Source organism: Culex quinquefasciatus, chromosome 2, assembly GCF_015732765.1.
Source record: "Culex quinquefasciatus strain JHB chromosome 2, VPISU_Cqui_1.0_pri_paternal, whole genome shotgun sequence".
Classification (NCBI taxonomy): domain Eukaryota; kingdom Metazoa; phylum Arthropoda; class Insecta; order Diptera; family Culicidae; genus Culex; species Culex quinquefasciatus.
The window spans coordinates 187652486-187667340 of record NC_051862.1 but is presented as its reverse complement, the minus strand read 5'-3'; the positions used below and the strand labels follow the sequence as shown (position 1 = coordinate 187667340).

The following is a 14855-nucleotide window of genomic DNA, read 5'->3' as shown; positions in this document are numbered from 1 at the left end:
TATTTTTATCGAATTCCTTGGACAATTTTTTATAAAATGCAACCTATAGAAAGTCTTTTGCTCAAGTATTTTCAAAGTTATGATTAAAAGGAAAAAAAAGTTTTTCAGATAATCGTCAAAAAAGAGGGCGGTGCCAAAAATAGAGCGATGGTCAGATCAGCACCATACTTGAAATTTCTGTTAACTATCAAAAGATGAACGTTCCCTCCAAGTTTGGTCCAAATCGGAGAAGGTCGAGTCCAAAAGTGTACTCAGTTGAGATGGAATGAGCCATATATTGGTTTCAAAAAATTGAGCTTGTGTGCTATCTTGTGGCAAGTCTACTGTTAAAAGATGAGACGTGTAACTATCAAGGCTGTGCACAAGTCATGAAATACATTCGATGAACTGCCAAATGGCAGAGATTATAAAACTGCTTTGTTTTTTTTTAATGATAAATACGTTTTTTAGGAAGTTTTAGTACGCTATAAAATCCAATTTTACATAAGAGTCCCTTTGACACCAAATTTCCAAAGCATCACCATTTCAGGCATATTTTTTTGAAAAACGCGTCTTGTTTGGAATGTTTTTAAATTAAAGGGGTTGTATCGCCCTCCGTCACGAGATATAGAAAAATGGATCTAGGATTCGAGATCAAGGACCAAGTATAGGACAAAGTTTCATGCAAAATGGAAGAGGGTCGGGGCAACTGCTCTGTGTGCTAGCAAAAATCTAAATCTAACTAGCAAAAATGTTTAGTTGATTTGGCGAAAAATTTCTTTTCTAACAATAGATGAATTTTTATGTTTAGAAAAAAAAAACAACTTTCAATCAAAAAAACGGTGTTTAGATGCAATTAAAATCACAAATTTCAAGTTTTATCCAGTTCAGTTTCACAAACCCTCAAAAATCCTCACTGACATTCCTACTAGTACCCACACCAAACTGGCCACTGGCCGCCCATTAGAAGGGGTGGGACAATATTATTCCCAAACCATTATGACTGTTTATGCGATGGACTTTATGTTTCCGGGTGTGCTTATTCATTCCGGTTTCTGCTGCTCCCTGTTCAAAGTTGAGGTGGAATTTGAGGGGGCGACGGCGGCGGCGGTCGGCTGGTCTATGTTTCTATTTTTCGGGAAAACCTCCCGATTGTTGGCTTTAATCGACACCCTCACACATAGACACACTTACATGAGAGAGTGTGTGTATGTGTGCGCTGGCGTTTCGAACACAAACAACAAAGAGCAAACACGTACACCAAGTTCGATTGTAGTCCCAGGACTTGGACCAGGAAAACCCACTTGGTGTTGTGGGCCCTTTCAGGGTTGTTGATGTCGCGGGCTAGTTAAATTAGAGTCAAACAAAAGTAATGTGTAAACAGAGGGAAATTTATGTTTCTGTGTGTGAGTGTGATGATGTAGGAGGAAGGGACCACGTGGGATAATGCCCAATCCTAAATTGGGCAAGTGTAAACTGGACACTTTGCCCGGTTCGGCCGGACGTTTTGTGACCGGCCGAAGTGTTCCAATTAAGGATGACCATTTGGGACAACCCCGGAAGAGAGAGAGAGATAACCTAGGGGAAGGGCAAGGCGCTATTTTTGAGAGTGTTGCTTGAATTGGGGACGAATTTGGGGCCCACTTTGGGCGGATGAATTTTTCATGATGAAGGGCTGCTGCCGGAGCAAAAGGGATTTCGCTGAATTTTTGAGTGTTTTTGTGCGCTGAGATGGCACGACTGTTGATTTAGAAAAGAAGCTTCGGAAGTCAAATGAAACAATTTATTCGAACTAAATCTAGATAAAATTTTGCATTGAAAACTTATAAATTTTCCTCTATTCAAAACACAACGTCAAAATCCTAAAACAACACGTTCATTCAAATTCACCTCATAAAAATCCTTTGCAGTTCATTGACTTCCGCACCCCTTGCTACACTCTAAAAACACTCCCGCGGCGATGACTTCCCAAAAACTCCCATCCCTTCAAAAAAAAACCCCAAAAAACCTGACTTTTTGTATCTTTTCCAACCTCTGCGTCAACAATTGCGTTTTTTGTCCTGCTCTCCTCAAGGGTACATTTTTCTTTTGCCCATTTTCCACTCTCTGATTTGTGGCACGCGCCTAAACTCACTTCCACGGGAAGAAATCCCCCGAGGGAAAATCGAGGAAAAACTCACCGCCGCCGTCGTCACGACACTTGAAGCAGGGAAAATTTGGCCGTTAGAGTTAAAGGCAGGAGAGTAATCACACTTTGCACACAATTTAGTTTTATTTGAACTGCTAATAACTGCCGGCGGCGTTTGTGAGGGGGTGCCGGCAATCATCGGATTATGTGATGTTTATGAGAGGTTGAGTTCAGTCAAGGTCGTCGAACCAGCTGGACGCTAATCGAACTGCCATTAGGGGTCATGTATTTTTTAGGTGCGGGGGTGGGGGTGGAAATTAGTCATAAATCGGAGCTGATTTTGTGACTTTATCAACTCGTGATGAGTTATGTTTGATGTCGGGCCAGCGACAGCGTTGATAGCAATAATTGAAAGCCGATTATTTATGCTAATTACCGTCGGGTGACAGGAAATCATGGCGGTATGATGCATTACAAATGACACAATTGATGTGGGGTGAGCCGATTTATGAGTCCAATCAGTGTGAATTGAGGATCATCATTATGAAAGTCGATTTGAGCCAGAGAAATGTAATGATGATGTCAAATGTCGAACGCTGATTTAAACCTTATCTTGTTTCAAAGATTTTTAAGGGACATTATTTTACAATTTCAATGCCGTCATTGGGTCTGGGTTGATTTTACGATCCCAGAGGTTAATTATATGAACAATGAAAAAAATAAAATAAAACATGTAATGCACATTGCACTTTCTTACCTACGGTCTTGCTTTCCGATCATATTTTATAGCTTTTTGAGTAATTTTAAAATGGAGTAGGATTTTACTAAAAATTTAAACAAGAATTTAATTTTCTTACTTTCCAGTTAAATTATCAAATAATAATTCAAATAAATTAATTATGGATAACAAACAGATAACTCTGCTGAAGTCACAAAGAAATATATTTACGTCTGAAAAGATTAAATTTGCTATTTTGATTTTTATTTGAGAGCCCGTTGCTTTATTGACATTGAATTACAACGTAGTTCCGATTGGATCATTACTTTTTCTTTGGCACCGTTCTCTTTTTTGACTAGAAGATCGTCGTAACTTTTTATACATTTACTCGTAACTTTGCAACTATTAGGCTCAAAGACGTTCTTTTGGTTGCATGTTATAGGAAATCGTCCAAGGAATTTATCAAACATAGAATGTCAACCCTCAAATGCCTTCCAATATTATATCTTTGAAGTTTATATTTGAGTTTTGTGTACTTGTTGATGTGAAAAGAAAGGTGGTTTTAGTGCCTTTTTCAGAGAGTGTTTTGAAATATGCAACTCAAGGGGACTTTTATACCTCCTAATAAAGAAAAATGTAAAAGTGATTTTCACCTATTCCATATTTTATTTTTTTTATCACCATCGTGTTTCTCGGACAATTTTACACAAACATTAATGCATAACTCAAACTAAACTAAGCCCAACTTGAATATAAATTTAAAAAATGGCATTGAAGACCTGAGTGAGAAAATAATCTTTCGGTTAAGAATTTATATAATTGATATAGTTTTAATTTATTTCTTGCCCCCTGATGTTTTCAACATTTGTTTTGTTCTGAAAAATAAAATTATTTTAAAAATAAAAATGTTGATAATATATTTATGAAGAATAATATTTTTATAAACTTTCAAGCTATTTGTCACGACAAGAATTGCAATTTTATCTTTATGAATGAAATTGCATTTTTTATCGTGACAGATTGCTTGAAAATTCATAAAATATATTTGTAGTTTGATAACGTCTTCCAAACTAGCGTGAATTTCAATGGGCAAACATTAACAATAATTTTTAAATTTGATACTTTTTAACGATTGCAGAAAAACCTTAAATCAGATTAGGAACTGTAAAAATCATTCAACGGTACTTTCAAAGTTATAAAGTTATAATATTTTAAATATGCCAGAAAACTTTTTCAAAACAACCAAAATTTTGACCAAATTTGAAAATGAAGTTATTTTAAAAAAAATGGCAAAACAAATGTCTCAATAAGTTTCAGTTTTTTATTTCATTATTCTGATAAGAAGCTCATTCCATATCTTTTAAAACATAGTTTTAATTAAGGGGTTACATACATGTAGAAAATCACAAGATTTCATAATACAGAAAATTTATTGAATCCACTAAAAAAATATTTTTAATCGCTCCTGAAGATATTACATGATTAAATTACGCAACGCGGACGTCAAACTTTTTTAACGTTTTTCTCGAAATACCGAGCTGATTTACGGGTGCCACGATATCTCGAGATGGGATGGACCAAATTGGTTTAAATTTTAAATTTGGAGTGAAGACTCTCAAGACATTCTCCGTGTGCATGACGAAGCTCAATTTTGAAATTATGCTTTTTTTAAAATACAAAAATAAAAAACTAGCGATTTTTATTTGAAAAGCACAAAAATATTTTTATATTTGTATAAAATATTTTTTTTTTTTTTTTTGAAAATCGGCCTTCGTCATGCACACAGGACCGGTTTAGCGAGTCTTCACCAAAATTTTGAGCCGATTTGGTCAAGGCAATGATACAACTAAATGTCTTCAAATTTGTTTTGATGATAGATGAAAATGTATATTTTAATGCCATGAAAACAAGTTTTAAAGAAAATTAAGTGTGTGCGTAAACCAACCTCTGACTTTTTTGTCGATTTACATGTATGTAACTCCTTAAATTTAAGTTAACGATTTTAAATAAATTCAAAACTGAGCAGACAAAATTCGACGATAACTGAAAAAAACAATTTTAGCAACTTTTTTTCAATTCTGAAATACACAATTTGAATTTAATTTCAAATCAAATGTCCATATTTTTAGTCAATTTAACGTTAAAATCAAAACGATATCGAAAGGTATTCCTTTCGTTTCATTCAATAGCTGAGAATTATAACTTTTTAGCCCATGTATCTTGAAAGGCAAAATTTCAAGCTTTAGTCGTTTGTTACTTTCTTTAATAAAGCAATATTTTTATTAAGATTTCAACCCCTCTTCTACAATTTCACTTTATGATTTCGAGAAAAATTCACTTTTGGACTATTTTTCATCTTCAAAATGGTTGGGAAAAAAGAACATATTTTGATTTTATTTTCATCTTAAATTTATGTTGTGGAAGTTCTATTTATTTATGTGAAACTGCCAATGCTTTTCAAAATGTTGTTTTTTTTTTAGAAGTTCACTTTGGCTGTGTTTTTTCTCACATTTCCAATTTTTAAGTAAAAATAAGTATGTAGTAATTTTTATCATGACCCAGACTATACTTCCGGACATTTTTCTACAAAAAAAAGGAACAACTGGCAACAAATGGCAAAACAAATGTCTCAATAAGTTTCAGTTTTTTATTTCATTATTCTGATAAGAAGCTCATTCCATATCTTTTAAAACATAGTTTTAATTAAGGGGTTACATACATGTAGAAAATCACAAGATTTCATAATACAGAAAATTTATTGAATCCACTAAAAAAATATTTTTAATCGCTCCTGAAGATATTACATGATTAAATTACGCAACGCGGACGTCAAACTTTTTTAACGTTTTTCTCGAAATACCGAGTTGATTTACGGGTGCCACGATATCTCGAGATGGGATGGACCAAATTGGTTTAAATTTTAAATTTGGAGTGAAGACTCTCAAGACATTCTCCGTGTGCATGACGAAGCTCAATTTTGAAATTATGCTTTTTTAAAATACAAAAATAAAAACTAGCGATTTTTATTTGAAAAGCACAAAAATATTTTTATATTTGTATAAAATATTTTTTTTTTTTTTTTTGAAAATCGGCCTTCGTCATGCACACAGGACCGGTTTAGCGAGTCTTCACCAAAATTTTGAGCCGATTTGGTCAAGGCAATGATACAACTAAATGTCTTCAAATTTGTTTTGATGATAGATGAAAATGTATATTTTAATGCCATGAAAACAAGTTTTAAAGAAAATTAAGTGTGTGCGTAAACCAACCTCTGACTTTTTTGTCGATTTACATGTATGTAACTCCTTAAATTTAAGTTAACGATTTTAAATAAATTCAAAACTGAGCAGACAAAATTCGACGATAACTGAAAAAAAAACAATTTTAGCAACTTTTTTTCAATTCTGAAATACACAATTTGAATTTAATTTCAAATCAAATGTCCATATTTTTAGTCAATTTAACGTTAAAATCAAAACGATATCGAAAGGTATTCCTTTCGTTTCATTCAATAGCTGAGAATTATAACTTTTTAGCCCATGTATCTTGAAAGGCAAAATTTCAAGCTTTAGTCGTTTGTTACTTTCTTTAATAAAGCAATATTTTTATTAAGATTTCAACCCCTCTTCTACAATTTCACTTTATGATTTCGAGAAAAATTCACTTTTGGACTATTTTTCATCTTCAAAATGGTTGGGAAAAAAGAACATATTTTGATTTTATTTTCATCTTAAATTTATGTTGTGGAAGTTCTATTTATTTATGTGAAACTGCCAATGCTTTTCAAAATGTTGTTTTTTTTTTAGAAGTTCACTTTGGCTGTGTTTTTTCTCACATTTCCAATTTTTAAGTAAAAATAAGTATGTAGTAATTTTTATCATGACCCAGACTATACTTCCGGACATTTTTCTACAATTTAGATGAAGATGGTATCATTCTATGGCAGTGATTGCAAAAAAGAGCAAAAAAATTAAAAAGTTACTGTTAAAATATGAAACATTGACATCAAGAGGAAAGGCAAAAGAATAACTCGAAAAATGAACTTGTTAATTTAACCCCCTAGACCCACCCTTACGTAAACATATCGACTAAGAATCATGTTCTGTCAATTCAAGACGGATCGTCCTTCCTCTCCCTTGATACTTCCTCTGTTTTAGTACTTCAAAAGTTATGCTTGAAACACTATGTTGACTTAATTCTGAAAGTTTGTGGTTTGGTTGAGCGTTTTAGCAGAATGCATTACTGTGAATACAAAGAGACGAGTTGTTCCTTTTAATTCCGCTATATATTTTAATATCTTGACAGATACGTATTTCGTCTACTACTTGCAGATTTCATCAGTGTTCTGTTCTCGACTGAAGGTTCATCGCTGGTGTATCCATATTTGTAGTTACTGTAGGTACTACCTCCTCGTTCTTCTTTTGTGCCTGTATAGGTAACAGCTTAAACAGCCACGTTGAGCCGTTACCTGAATCCTTGTTGAGTAAACGTTTGTTGCCTGCCTTGAAGATTTCCAAACTTTCAGCGACAGCCAGCTTCGATGGGTTAGTGATGTGTCTTAAGATGACCGCGTCGCTAGCTGTGATGTTATGTTTTTCCTCGATGATGTGTTCGGTTACTGCTGACTTGAAATGGGGACAAATCCTTTCCGTTTTTCCTCCATGGCAATTTTGACATATGTGTGTATATGCTCATCCAACCTGGTTTGCAGCAATCTCTTAGTTTGTCCAATGTAGCTCATATCACAGTGGCCGCAGGATACCTCGTAGATGCCGGGTTTGCCTAAAGTCGGTATGGGGTCTTTCGTTGAACCTAAGATGGATTCCAACTGGCTGTTTCTACTGCTGAACACTAAATCGATGCCAAATTTAGCCAGTTTTTGTCGTAATGGGCGTGTTATCCTGTAGTCGAATTCTACTGCTGCTCTTCGTAGTGGCTCTGCTGATGGCGTAAGGGTTGTGAGTGAAGTTCTGTGCAGTTTTCTTTCCTTCTTATCGATGATTGCTTGGATAGTTGTTCTGCTGTAACCGTTGATTTCCGCTGTTTCAAATATGTACTCCAATTCTTTCTGTTTTCCTGCTTCGCTGAGGGTAAAGTTGTCATCCTATGTATAAAATAATGATATGCTGCCATCTTATGTTGGAATGAATGGTTTGACGTGGCTGGGATTGTTCTTCTGGTGTTTGTTGGCTTCCTGTAGATCTCGAAAGAAAACGAAGATGGGCAACCTGGTTCTCTTAGGATCAGGATGTCTAAGAAAGGTAACTTTCCTTCGACTTCCATTTCGTAAGTGAACTTGATGCTCCTGCGTGCACTGTTTATGGTGTCCAGTACCGTTGTTAGTGAGTCCCTTTTGATGATGCAGAAGATGTCATCTACGTATCTCCACCAACGTTCTGGTAGTAGGTTTTTGGTTTGTAGTTCGTGTTCCAAAGCTGCCATATAAACATCGCTCATGAACGGTGACAGTGGGTTACCCATCGATGCTCCCATCCTCTGTTGGTAGATGCAATCCCTGAACTGGAAGTAGCTCTGTTCCATGCATAATTTGACGAATGTTATATACTGGATCGTTTTTGTCTCCATGGTTCTCCCTCGTATTGTGATTGCAGCCAATCCCGTAGAGTTCCTATTGCGTTTTTACTGGTATGCTTGGGAACAGTGCTGTTACGTCGAAGGAAACCATTATTTCATCCTCAGCTATCGGTCCCGACTCTAAGAGCTCCTTTGTGAACACCTGCGAACTGATGATCGAACGGCTCGGGAAGGGTTTCGGCATACTCTTGAATTCCTCGACAAGCCACTTTGCGATCCGACTGGTTGGGGCATCCACTGCTGAAATGATTTCTCGCATCTCGTTGCCTGGTTTATGCACTTTAGGTAGTGCTTTAATCCTTGGTAGAGTTGGGTTCGGTACTCTCAACGATTTTGCAGTTTTCCCAACCGATTTCAAAGGCCTGCACATTCTTTGATGGTGTTCTCTACTTTTTGACCATATCGATTAGCGTGTATCCTCGTTGTAGTGAATATTTTTCCCTGTTTCCGAGTTTCTCAAGAAGTTCCTTGTCGTATTCGTCCCGGTCCATGATTACTACTCGGTTTCCCTTGTCCGCTTTTAGGTAGTACACTTTTTCAGAAGAACAGTTAACTTTACTCAACAAAGGTCTTAAGTACGCGGTATCATCAAAACCAAACCTGGAAAACATTGTTATCGACATCGAAACTGTTATCAATGCTAACAGCATCGATGAAAAACAGACAAAACCTCCCCCGCTCCTTCCAGCACAAATCAACAGCGTCAGGATGACGGTATCCAAATTAATACGAGAAGCAACAACAAAACACCAGGACAACGCCGAAGTACGAGTAGTGAAGGAACTCAAGGAGAAACCCGTGTACTACCTAAAAGCGGACAAGGGAAACCGAGTAGTAATCATGGACCGGGACGAATACGACAAGGAACTTCTTGAGAAACTCGGAAACAGGGAAAATATTCACTACAACGAGGATACACGCTAATCGATATGGTCAAAAGTAGAGAACACCATCAAAGAATGTGCAGGCCTTTTGAAATCGGTTGGGAAAACTGCAAAATCGTTGAGAGTACCGAACCCAACTCTACCAAGGATTAAAGCACTACCTAAAGTGCATAAACCAGGCAACGAGATGCGAGAAATCATTTCAGCAGTGGATGCCCCAACCAGTCGGATCGCAAAGTGGCTTGTCGAGGAATTCAAGAGTATGCCGAAACCCTTCCCGAGCCGTTCGATCATCAGTTCGCAGGTGTTCACAAAGGAGCTCTTAGAGTCGGGACCGATAGCTGAGGATGAAATAATGGTTTCCTTCGACGTAACAGCACTGTTCCCAAGCATACCAGTAAAAAACGCAATAGGAACTCTACGGGATTGGCTGCAATCACAATACGAGGGAGAACCATGGAGACAAAAAACGATCCAGTATATAACATTCGTCAAATTATGCATGGAACAGAGCTACTTCCAGTTCAGGGATTGCATCTACCAACAGAGGATGGGAGCATCGATGGGTAACCCACTGTCACCGTTCATGAGCGATGTTTATATGGCAGCTTTGGAACACGAACTACAAACCAAAAACCTACTACCAGAACGTTGGTGGAGATACGTAGATGACATCTTCTGCATCATCAAAAGGGACTCACTAACAACGGTACTGGACACCATAAACAGTGCACGCAGGAGCATCAAGTTCACTTACGAAATGGAAGTCGAAGGAAAGTTACCTTTCTTAGACATCCTGATCCTAAGAGAACCAGGTTGCCCATCTTCGTTTTCTTTCGAGATCTACAGGAAGCCAACAAACACCAGAAGAACAATCCCAGCCACGTCAAACCATTCATTCCAACATAAGATGGCAGCATATCATTATTTTATACATAGGATGACAACTTTACCCCTCAGCGAAGCAGGAAAACAGAAAGAATTGGAGTACATATTTGAAACAGCGGAAATCAACGGTTACAGCAGAACAACTATCCAAGCAATCATCGATAAGAAGGAAAGAAAACTGCACAGAACTTCACTCACAACCCTTACGCCATCAGCAGAGCCACTACGAAGAGCAGCAGTAGAATTCGACTACAGGATAACACGCCCATTACGACAAAAACTGGCTAAATTTGGCATCGATTTAGTGTTCAGCAGTAGAAACAGCCAGTTGGAATCCATCTTAGGTTCAACGAAAGACCCCATACCGACTTTAGGCAAACCCGGCATCTACGAGGTATCCTGCGGCCACTGTGATATGAGCTACATTGGACAAACTAAGAGATTGCTGCAAACCAGGTTGGATGAGCATATACACACATATGTCAAAATTGCCATGGAGGAAAAACGGAAAGGATTTGTCCCCCATTTCAAGTCAGCAGTAACCGAACACATCATCGAGGAAAAACATAACATCACAGCTAGCGACGCGGTCATCTTAAGACACATCACTAACCCATCGAAGCTGGCTGTCGCTGAAAGTTTGGAAATCTTCAAGGCAGGCAACAAACGTTTACTCAACAAGGATTCAGGTAACGGCTCAACGTGGCTGTTTAAGCTGTTACCTATACAGGCACAAAGAAGAACGAGGAGGTAGTACCTACAGTAACTACAAATATGGATACACCAGCGATGAACCTTCAGTCGAGAACAGAACACTGATGAAGTCTGCAAGTAGTAGACGAAATACGTATCTGTCAAGATATTAAAATATATAGCGGAATTAAAAGGAACAACTCGTCTCTTTGTATTCTGAAAGTTTGGTAAAAGGGTGATTTTTGTAAGAAAATCCGTAATGTATAAAAGAAAGGTATTGAAAAGAGCTTTCCAACGCGTCCAAAAGATCATAGATCCGACAACCCTACTAAAAGTTATGATCAGTTAAGTGTTGATTATTATTTTTTAAAGCCGGATCTCAGATATTTTAATGAAAATGATGTACGGATCCATGATGCGTAATCAAATGAGTTTTCAACGAGTCCAAATTATTGAAGGTTTGGCAACTCTATCGATAGATATTTAGAGAACATTTGAAGGTTGGGCATTTTGATTCTACTAAAAAAATATTGAGAGGAAGACATCAACCACCTTACGGTGAATTGAGTAACGTTTATTAACTTTAAACTTTGTTAAAAACTTACTTTTTTAATAATGGCAAAAACATCATATTGATTTCCCGGTTTAGATTTACATTTCATAACAGTTGGTTAACACTATGTAAATTGATGCTTGTCGATAACTCAAACAATGTCCTAACATTTCGTCCCGCCAACTAATTGTAATCCAAACCGACGCCGACATGAAAAAAAAACCGTCTGTCTATCTATTTGTCCCACCCAACAAATCATCCGCACCGCGGATCAAATTCCACCCGCGCTCGAAACCACGTCAATCAACCAAATCAAGTCCAAAGCTCGAACTCGATTCTATCAAATTAATTTATTTCCCTACTCCCTGACCCCCCCGTCACTGCGTTCATCAAATATTTAATTACCTTCAGTGTGCTGCAAAATCAGCAGCAACGCGATGATCAGCCTGATTCCGGCCGCCGCCGCCACCGGAACTGCTCTATCCATTTCCGGTGCGAGCTTTTCACAAAATTTGCAAATCGATTTTCTGCTAACTTTTTTTTCTGCTTGGAAAAAGTTTCCAACTTTTTATTTTCCCCTCTCTCTGCTGCCCACTGTGTGTTGTTAACACTTCACAAAAGGCGACGCGATTTTCCGCGCAGCTCAGTTTCACATTTTCTCAGCAATTGAAACAATAACAATTGGCACATTTTCCAGGCGTCCTCTTTTTTTGGCTCCTCTAGCCGCGAGGGGGGCGGAAATTCCTTTCAAAAAAGGACGAACACCACTTGACGGTAATCACTGTGTGTAATTTCCATTTACTTTCCGCGAAGCCTCGTATTTTTTTGACGGCGGGGTTTTTCCTTTGTGTTTTCGCTGGGGAAAATGGTCGAGCTATTCAACAGTGTAATATCATTAATTTTCCTTTTTTTTCTCTCTGTGGCGGTGATCACGTTTTCGCGTCTTCGCGTTGAGAAATTTTGAAGAATTTTCCTCGCAGCTTCCTTTCGAGAAGGTCGCGCTCCGCAAATCACTTTCAATTAATCAAATTTTTCTCAGTTTCCACGCTCCATCATCGTATTCTTTACCCTGCTGCGGTTTTCCTCACTGTTTGTAACGATTTTCCCGGTTGAGTTTTCCCCTTCCCCTTTTGAGGGTTCCTCAATTTTACGACTCACTTTCTGCCATTGTTATTTTCGGGACTTTTCCTTTTCTCCACAAACATCCGAGTAACTGACCCTCGATTTCCTTTTTTTTTTGGCCTCCTCGGGAAAGTGACTTTTCCTTTAAGGGGTGCAACACGACAAACGTAAACAACACACAATCGAAATTCGTCAACACTGTCGCACGTGGTGCCAACCCCACCAGAGGTTAATGATTTTTCTTTTTTTCTCGAACCCCGAACTTCCTATGACGGGTTGAAACTGCTTAAGGGCAGACGAGAGGGGTTGTTTTTCTTTCGATTTTCCACTCTGTTTTCCGCGAAGAAACTTTTTTCCCTTCAACACTTTTCACGCTCTCACCACAATATGGTTTCACGCACTTTAACGCCACCTTAAAGATTCGGCAGTGGGAGAAACCCTCTTGGACTATCCACAACCCAGAAGACTTATCAGTCCCGGAGAACCTGCCCTGACCGCTATCAACCACCTGTCCAGGGCGAAACGACCTGGCAATTAATCACACTCAGCGCTTCTTCCTCCTCACAAAAATCAGCCGGAATTCCCCCACAAAAATATCCTACAAAAAACGTCATTCGCGGACGACCCCCTGCGGCGCGGAAGAACAGAATCGCTCGGCTCGGCTGCCCAAACGGCACTGGTTTCGGTTTCGGTCCGACCCGGGGGGAATTTGCTCCATCAGTCGAGCACAACAGCTGCTCGGTCTGAAGGCATTTCTGATGGCCCAGGATGTTTATCCTGCCAGTTCGGCGACCAACGTTCGGGCCGAGTTTGCGCAGCACTGCTTCACGATTGGGGGACCCCTCGGTCGTCGGTTTCCACTCAGGACGTCACCAATACAGACGCAAGGCAAGGACGTCGCGCGGAACTGTCCCAGGTGATGGAACCGGCGCGACGACGGAGGGCGAACTATAAGCGAGAGAGGTTAAGGATATCGAACGGAATCTGGGCGAGGGGAGGGGCGGTTTGTTTTCATGTCCTTTTTGCGTGGCTGGTGCTGGGCAAGTTACGAGCCGAGGGTGGTGGTGTTGTTGTGGAGGAAAAGAACGTCTTTGGCCGTGGGCTAGAGTGCGTGGAAATAGTCGTTTGGCTGGTGGATTGCGTAAGGAGGGCATCGTGTACTGAAAGGAGGAAACGTCTGAAAAACTGCGGAATACAAGGAAATGATGCCAAAGTGGGGGTGATAGTGGATCGTGTTCAAGTATGGAGCTGGTTTAGAGAGGAGATGTCCATTTTTAAACTGAAGTTTCTTCGAGTATTTGTCATGATGGTTTAAAATGTAGTTGAATATTGAGGCGAATGTAGTTTTAAATTACAAGATTTCGGCGTAGTCCCTTGGCTCTTTATGTCCTAGTTATTCATATGATTTATTTGCAAGTTTTCTCGAATCTTTATTTTGAAGTCTCTGAAACATTAAATATTTATTTATATTTTATATCTATACTGACGTACTTCTATTGAATTCTAAAAAGCCTGAAATATTTCTAATTAATTTTTCATCGAAAGTGTGCAAAATATGTCACCGAAAATCATAAAAACAAAATTTAAATTTAAATTATGTATTTTGTTAAGTAGGTCTAAAATTTTGCTATGACCAATACTTCTATTCTGCATAATTGGTTTATCCATCTAATTCTCCTAATTATGGAAGCTGTTCATTCAAAATTGTATGTTAAAAACATAAGTTTAAAACCTACTGTTGATGACATTTACGGGTTTTCAACCCTTGATTTTTAAACAAATGTATTTTTGTTGCTCAATAAGCTGAAACATATTCACTGAGGTGATCACCTGAAACGACTATTTTTTGTGGTGTACTCAGCTAACTTCCATAATCAAAATTACTCATAGGGAAAGGTGGGGCAACACGACCATATGGGGCAAGAGGAACAATCACTCGTACGGCCGTATTTTCTACAATTTTGATTATTTCCAGTATGAGGAATTGTTGCTAGCAATGCAATTACAGCCGACTCTCTGGCTGTCGATCTTCTCGATATCAATATTGCTCCATCTTTCGATGAATTCTTCAGTCCCTTCAATCTGCATACTTCAATTCTCTTCATTCCTCGATATTTTCTCTTGCTTGAAGGATCTCTTCCTTGACGGCCCCTTGGATTCTTTTTGCTTTAAAAATCTCTTCCGGTTGTCAATAATTTCATTTTCTCATGGCTTGCATAAACATTTTTCTTTGCGAAACGAAGCTTTGAAGGGTGTTTGACATTAGTTTGTTTTTGTTTGCTGGACGTTGCCATG

At 38.3% G+C, this 14855-nt stretch overlaps 1 protein-coding gene across 1 annotated transcript in view; it reads right to left on the bottom strand.

Moving 5' to 3' along the window:
• The window catches only part of LOC6054497 (protein sax-3), a 237769-nt gene extending 224517 nt beyond the window's left edge, over nucleotides 1-13252 (bottom strand). The window contains exon 1 of the mRNA XM_038253608.1: nucleotides 11844-13252. Within this exon, the coding sequence (XP_038109536.1) occupies nucleotides 11844-11925 (82 nt within the window). The 5' untranslated portion in view covers nucleotides 11926-13252. The remainder of the gene's footprint in view (nucleotides 1-11843) is intronic.
• Between the last annotated feature and the right edge of the window lie 1603 nt (nucleotides 13253-14855).